Source organism: Cynara cardunculus, assembly GCF_001531365.2.
Source record: "Cynara cardunculus var. scolymus isolate 2C chromosome LG 16, CcrdV1, whole genome shotgun sequence".
Classification (NCBI taxonomy): Eukaryota; Viridiplantae; Streptophyta; class Magnoliopsida; order Asterales; family Asteraceae; genus Cynara; species Cynara cardunculus.
This window is the reverse complement of record NC_037543.1, coordinates 20,163,263-20,170,439: the sequence shown is the minus strand read 5'-3', so window position 1 is coordinate 20,170,439 and position 7,177 is coordinate 20,163,263. Positions and strand designations below refer to the sequence as shown.

Here is a 7,177-nt window from a genome sequence, read left to right as displayed (position 1 = left end):
CTAGATGAGCCCTCTATTTATAGGATTAGAGAGGGACTAATAAGCAATAATAAATTACATACAGATCCCTAAGCTATAGCTATTTACAACTAACAATACATATTTGAAGGGGAGATGAATCTGATACATAAACAATTTATCATGAATATAAAATTGAAGAGTAGCATTGCAGTGATGATGGATGTTGCAAGTTTATCACTTCTTCGAATTTCTTTATTTCTTAAGATTCTTTTTTCCACATCATCATGTAAATAGTGCAATCAGTGGGCCAACACTTCAAAAACAACATATCATAAGAGTAAATATCTGTCAAATAGGAAACACCTTTTTTTCTATAAGTAGGATATCACATTTAAGCCACAATGACACCAGTTCAAAGTTAAAAACATACCCCAGCTCCAGGTACAGCCAAATCTTTGTTTACATCTTTATCCTGACATCAGAGAATTGGTATGTAAAATGTAACCCCAATCAGAAACAGTCATAACGAAATTAAAAACGGCATTGCAAAGTGTAATCAGTGTCACATACATCATCTTCGTTTCCTTGATGTGCAGCAAGTTTTCTCTCATATTTCTTTCGTATATCCATCACAGTTTGATTATTGCCTTCCCTTTTATCTATTTCCTCAATGTCACTCTCAACGCTTTTGCTACTACCACTACCACTACCACTGAATTTCTTTGCTAATTCTTCCTCGAATTCTATTGTCCGTTGCAATGCCTGCAGATATTTTCCAGGAACAAGGGCCATGAAGAATTAAGAAACTGAACTGCTCAAGGGCCATATACAGGTATTGATTCAACCAAAATGCAAAAGAAGGAAAACGAACTAAGAACCTACTATTTCTACAATGACTTTGCCTAAGAAAGCAACAACCAACCTTTTATTCCAAATTAGTTCAGAAGGCTAAAGACAAGAAAGCGTATTAAATTACAGGGCTAACAAAATTCCAGAATGACTGGAGAAAATAATTAACAACTCTCATGCATATAGTAATTAACCAAATACCATGCCAGGCCAACAACATTTGCAATGAGAAAACTGATCATCTCTTCACATGACAAATACCACTTAGCTTCATGGTAACAGTGAACATCAAAACAGTATAAAGGTATAGCCAATCGGAGTATCCAAAGTGGCATGCTAATTTTTTAATAATATACAATATATGGGGACAGACAACAAAATATACAAAACCTAAACATAATCCTGGAGACAAACACAATAAAGATTATGAACGCTTAATGACGATATTGGAGCCAAGGTGTTGTAAACTTCAAACATAGAGGGTCCATACATTTGTCCTGTTTCCTCCATTTTTGTTGGTCCCATCTCTTCTATCCTCAAACCATGAAAATGGGTCCCATAAAATCCAAAGGGGAATGGAATATGACTGTCAGGCGCTATTTTTTGGCACATCTCTTTGCCTGTAAGGGATGGTGAAGTTAACTCTTGCAGTTGCTCCTCTGGAGGAGGTTGAATCATTAGTACAAATATCCCGTAAAGATCAATAAGTTGAAAAAATGGACCCTAATATGGAAGCAAGGAAAGGTACAAGAAAGGCATTCTCAAGTATAAAAAATCAAGCAAAAGGCACAAATAAATGTTGGTCGAATGCACGGCCAAAAATAGGTTTGTGGATAAAGACAACAATCAAGTAATGTTACTTCGGCATTTACCAGAAGTAGTGTTCCAACGTCTGGCTTCTCTTTCAAGCTTATAAAGATCTCCATAAGTTGTGTTCTAAAATCAAGGAAATCTGTCAATGAGCTCAGAAATTCTGGTACGGCAATTTATCTAGAAGACAGAGCATGAGCAATGGTGTATGACATTGGCAAGTATAAAACAGCATATGACTTGCGAGAAAAGAAGTGCTAACCTTATCCAATCATTAAAAAAGGAATAATAGGTTCTCCAAGTGAAAAAATGGACAAAAGAACAGCACTAAATATGCATATATGTATATTTTATGTGCGTGTCTATGTGGAAAACACATCCGTAGGCTGAGTTATATATAAAATGATCCATTCAATGCATCACCGTCCAGCGATGCAAAATTAATCTAATGGATGCTACTTTTTGTTAGAAAATTCTGGCAGATAGTGGACAGTTCGCAATGCTTTGACGGGAAAACAGCATTCATCTAATTCTGACTATTTATCAGCTCTCAGTACGTGACATGTAATTAGACAAACATGATAAGATGCAAACTGACCAATTCTGTTGAAGTTTTATGGAGTATTTTACTAGCTTCTGACTTCAGTGATGCCAACAAAGTACAAACAACTCCATTTCTCAATAAATAGAGAAGAGAGAATATAGAAGATCCCCTTGTAATGTTTATTAAAGATCAACGACCTTCTATAACTTTTAGGCATATTCAGGAGCTAGCTTAGTAGCAGCACCACTCAGAGAGTGGCTCAATTAGTTCAGCCAAAGATGAATATAGCAGGCACATTACATATTCATAAAACGACTGAAAACTATTAGCATATCACAAGTTTGTTTGACTGATCTCAGACAAAGTCAAGTAGAGATCATATGTTTGTACACAAAGATTGTATGACCTTTCATTGCTCCTAACTTGTAAACTATTCCATCTCAATATAGCTTTAGGTTATATGTACTAAACCTAGTGTTTTTACACTTCCTAAGAAATTATTCTTGCATTTGACGAAGGAACACTGAAAAGCAAAACCAATCTACGCTAGATTTCTCAGATGCGGATACCAAGACTTGCAAGAAATCAAAGACGAATACTTATTTTGTACAGAGGAATACAAGGTTCATATGGATTAAGAAGTACACACCTTTCCTTGTATCTGGGAACAGAAAACAACAAACCTGGTCAATTTGCAAAACCGAATACACAGCAGATATTCAACGTGCCATGAAGCAGGAAATATTTTCCATATCTCCTCATTTGTTCGTAATCTGCGTTTGACCCAAGCATATCTCCTCTCTGTTTTATCTAACTTTGCCAGCTCTGAAAAAAATGAAATAAGTCTTCAGAATCGAGGACATCAAACTAAGCTTTAGGTACCACTATAGTTATTGAAAACAAACCAGCTCCTTCAAATATCTGTTGATAAGATATAAGCTCCCTGTTGCAGAAGTTCTTCACTAATTCTTCTCTCACCGATGGCTCCAATGCATTAACAACCAAACAAGCATCTGACAATTGCTTCAGCAAATTACTTTCCTCTGCCTCTTTTCCAGTACCTAAGCTGGGATAGAATGAAATAAGGAATATTAAACTTACCAGGGTACAGATAAGTTTGATGACATACATAGCAAGTTACCATGAAAAGCACAATGGTGCTCTGAATATGATATCAAAGAACTGTGTTAGGAGGGATTGGAGAAAAGAATATTTTAGAATAGTACAAAGAATGATGGAAACAATAAAAGCAGGGGGTGGGTGATTGACCAAAACCTTGGGGTTAAGAATTGCAAAGAGAGATGTAAGATAACATCTTAAACTCGAGAAATCTGAAGTTCTGAATGTACAGATTAGTGATATTTCACAAGAAAACTTCAAACAACAATAGATCACAAGGAAAAAGTACCAGCATGACCAGGCTACATATAAATTCAGCATGTTCAAGATCAAAATATAACAAAATACTAGTAAAATTTCCACAGAATTTCAAATTCACAGACCTGGAGAAATCAGAAAACACGTGAGACTGGAGAATTTGTTTAATGTTCTTGAACTTGTCTCTCAGCTCAGCAATCTTCGGAATATCTCTGTAGGCATCAAAATGACTACATAACTGGTTGACAGCCTAAAAAACATAAAATCATGTATATTAGACACCACAACACAATTTCTTATGGGATTAATTTAAGCAACAAGAAGGAGGCTAACAATTTTAAATACATTGAGCATAAGGAAGTAACGGAAATGATGTATTCATTCTTCTGCATAGCTTATCCATTGAAATTGAGTTTTCTTTCATTAATTTTTTTTGTTTCTCTTCAGGGCATGAAGATAGCAGTTGGGAAATTGGGAGACTTTTACGCATCAAAATCCTTTACTTACAGATTGTTGATGACAGACAGCGCATGCAATTTCAAAACTGTGGAGCATGCCTGTATCCAGTTGAAAGTTGCCAATTTGGATAACTCTAAGAAACTCAACCTTATAACATTTTGATATTCAATTAAGAACCAGAGCTTTGTACATGTCAATCAACATCCTTGATAACCGTGCTGTTCATTACATAATTCAGCACTTAAGCAAATATTTCACTGGGTACTTTCCCAAAAAGTGCATTTATGGAAGCTATCAATCATATAGCAAAGCTAACCATATCTACACTACCTTTAACTCGATATGGGCAATGTTATGTATCAGTTAACAATATATGGTAGGGTATATTCTTTATCCTTGAGTATTTTAATATACATGGGGTACAAGTGGTACTTATGTATTTGTTGATGAGAACTTAATCTATAACCAGCTTACATACCTCTAGCTGCGCAGAAGCTTCTTTATATTGTCGTTTTGAAGCCATTACTTGAAGTTGCTCGATGGCAGAGACTGTCACACGTAGGATATTGCAGTAAGAGTGTTAGATGCAAAGAAACTAGACATATGACTGATGACTGTGTATCGGAAGAATATCTTCTAACGTAGCCGGTAGCACTTAGAAAACATAAGATACTTCGTCAAAAATAGTGAGCATGCACTAAGCATTACTTCAAAGATGCATCTAGGCAATAAAAAGTTTGTAGTTAATTCCACCTTTTTCTTTGATCAGTTCTTGAGTTGCAGAAACACAAAAAAAGGTGTGGTAAACAATCCATTTCTGGAACTCTTGATAAAAAAACTAAGATATCACTGGACATCTGAAAAGAAACCCTTACAGGAAATTTGAATAACAAGCAACATCTGATGGAAGACAAAGAAAAGCAATCTCTTCTATCCTCTAGATAGCAAGCGTCCAACATGATCAGATTTTGTAACAAAAATGTTAACACGGTGAACATCTGTCCATTAACTAGTTCTTCTGTCAACTAAATCTAATGGAGAGGTAGGTTAGGCAGAAGCAGAAGGTTACCTTATACAAAAAAAAGTGCATACATTAATAAAAAAGGGAACACAAAAGCACTAAGAAGAATCCACATCAGCAACAGGCAGCATGTTGGGGATTAGGAGTCACAGGGTAAAATTTCCCTTTTTCCCTTTTTGTTATATCGCATTTAAAGGTCAGAACTCATTTCTCCTTCAACCAAGCAAAGAACTAATTTGTTTATTTCATTTTCTTTTAAGCGATTTCCATTTTCTTTCATGATGATAATAGTTTAAAACTGGCCCTTGATAGGTGCTTTTCTACCAAGATTAACATTATATCATATTAAGCATAAGGTTGGTGTCCGATTGGTTTGAGCTTGGGCTCCAAAGGTCAAAAGTGTCTGGAGGTCCCAAGTTCGAATCCAAGGAGGAATAGAAATTCCCTTGTGGCCACGGAGGTTCAAATGCGGTGACTCTCGGCTTAGTCGGCTCGCATAGCAAGTTGGATATCTAGGTTAATAAAAAAACATATTATAATATGGAACCAAAGAAAACAAGAAGGGCACTAACAAAGCAAGCTCTGAGTATTTTCATCACAAAAGGATCTCAAATACTCTGTTGCTTTGTGTACTGAAATATAATTATACATAACGATGATGGAAACAAATGTAGCCTTTCACTTGGGGAAAATATGTCATAAGAGTTAAGTCGGAAAAGTATACAAAATATGAAAGCATAAAGATCCTAGTTGGTGAACTTGTCTCTCTTTCGACACAAAAAAAAATCCTTATGAGATAATGACAGCAATGTGGTGAATAACTGTACAGAAATTCCTGGTCTTTGATGATGCAACTTTTTGGGGAATTATAGTAAACACATACTGGTCCAACTGTGAACTTGTAAAAGTTCCTGTATAGCAAGATAGAATCAGACAAGGAATGGTAGAAATGATGCTCAAGGAGCTGGTGCACAGTCACTCTGCTTACAAAGAAACACTTGCTTAGTCGTGTTTTACAAGTCAAATAAAACTGCAAAACTTATACCAAAACCAGATGAAACCAACCTAGCATTGTAAGACGATGGAGGGCCGTGATGGTGGTTGTAATGTGCTTCTTTGCAGAATCAAGCTTTTTAATGTCACGGCATATTCCTTGAACCATTGTTTCACTTTGCTCGGCTTTAGTTTTAATTTCTCGGACCTTATACATGAGTTCCTGCAATAAAACCCAATGTAGCACTGGAAATAATAAGAGCATAATTCATGGAAACAACAAGGTCAATGGAAATGGAAATAAAAGAATAGTTCTCAATTGCCAACAAAAGATTGAATGTTGACTGACCTCCACAGCACGTGTAGCTGCAGCAAGATCCTCCTTTGCCCTGGTTCCTGAATTACTCTGTATATGAAAGATTCAGCAATCATGTTACTTAGGTTGCCCCAAATAAATAAATGAATGGCAAAATTATCAACTTCGATAAACTGTTAAACCTAAAATCTTTAAATGATGATAACCATTAAAACACAAAATATACCGACACTTGAAGGTGGAACTATCTTAAACTCCAGCTGTAACTTAGGTTTATAACTTGAGAAAGAGGAGCCAGAAATTGTATTTATGTAACCTGTTGACGGACAGCAGCAAGAATTTCAGCATCCACGACACGGATCTCACTGTGTATTTTCTGCATAAGTGGCTCAACACCTGATAAAGATGCTTCTGAACCGAGACCAAGTTCCACATCGTAAGTTTAAAAAATAAGAACTCAGTAAGCAGTTGTAAGTGATGTAATGGAAAAGACCAGGTCTAATCCTATAATCTTCGAAATTTTGAAGAAGTCTCAAATTTAATTTATATTTGATGATATAGACATTTGCATTTGTCTATGCTGTCAAGCTAGCCCTAACTAGGTGGTGGTCAGGAATGATGTAAATCACTGCAGAATCCATGGCACTACTGGAGGCAACATGGGTGTGTACAGAGCTGAATAATAGTGATCACAACTAAAGAACAAACATGGAGTCATGGACAGCAAAAAGTGCCTAAAAAGTATGTGTCCTAATACAACTGCCCCAAGGCAAATAATAGTAATAATCTCAATCACACCGAGTATCCAGTCCATCTACCATGCGAAATGTTTCATCAACCAAATAAA

The 7,177-nt window shown here is 35.9% G+C and overlaps 1 protein-coding gene across 2 annotated transcripts in view; it reads right to left on the bottom strand.

The window, feature by feature from the left end:
* The window catches only part of LOC112529675 (vacuolar protein sorting-associated protein 53 A-like), a 23,084-nt gene extending 16,357 nt beyond the window's left edge, over window positions 1-6,727 (bottom strand). For both annotated transcript variants that reach the window (XM_025141013.1, XM_025141014.1), the window contains exons 1-10: window positions 6,647-6,727; window positions 6,364-6,420; window positions 6,087-6,237; window positions 4,479-4,549; window positions 3,667-3,791; window positions 3,070-3,230; window positions 2,848-2,989; window positions 1,683-1,746; window positions 532-723; window positions 392-433 (exon numbers count right to left, since the gene is read on the bottom strand). In XM_025141013.1, the coding sequence (XP_024996781.1) occupies window positions 392-433; window positions 532-723; window positions 1,683-1,746; window positions 2,848-2,989; window positions 3,070-3,230; window positions 3,667-3,791; window positions 4,479-4,549; window positions 6,087-6,237; window positions 6,364-6,420; window positions 6,647-6,712 (1,071 nt within the window). In that variant the 5' untranslated portion in view covers window positions 6,713-6,727. The remainder of the gene's footprint in view (window positions 1-391; window positions 434-531; window positions 724-1,682; window positions 1,747-2,847; window positions 2,990-3,069; window positions 3,231-3,666; window positions 3,792-4,478; window positions 4,550-6,086; window positions 6,238-6,363; window positions 6,421-6,646) is intronic.
* Window positions 6,728-7,177: the final 450 nt, after the last annotated feature.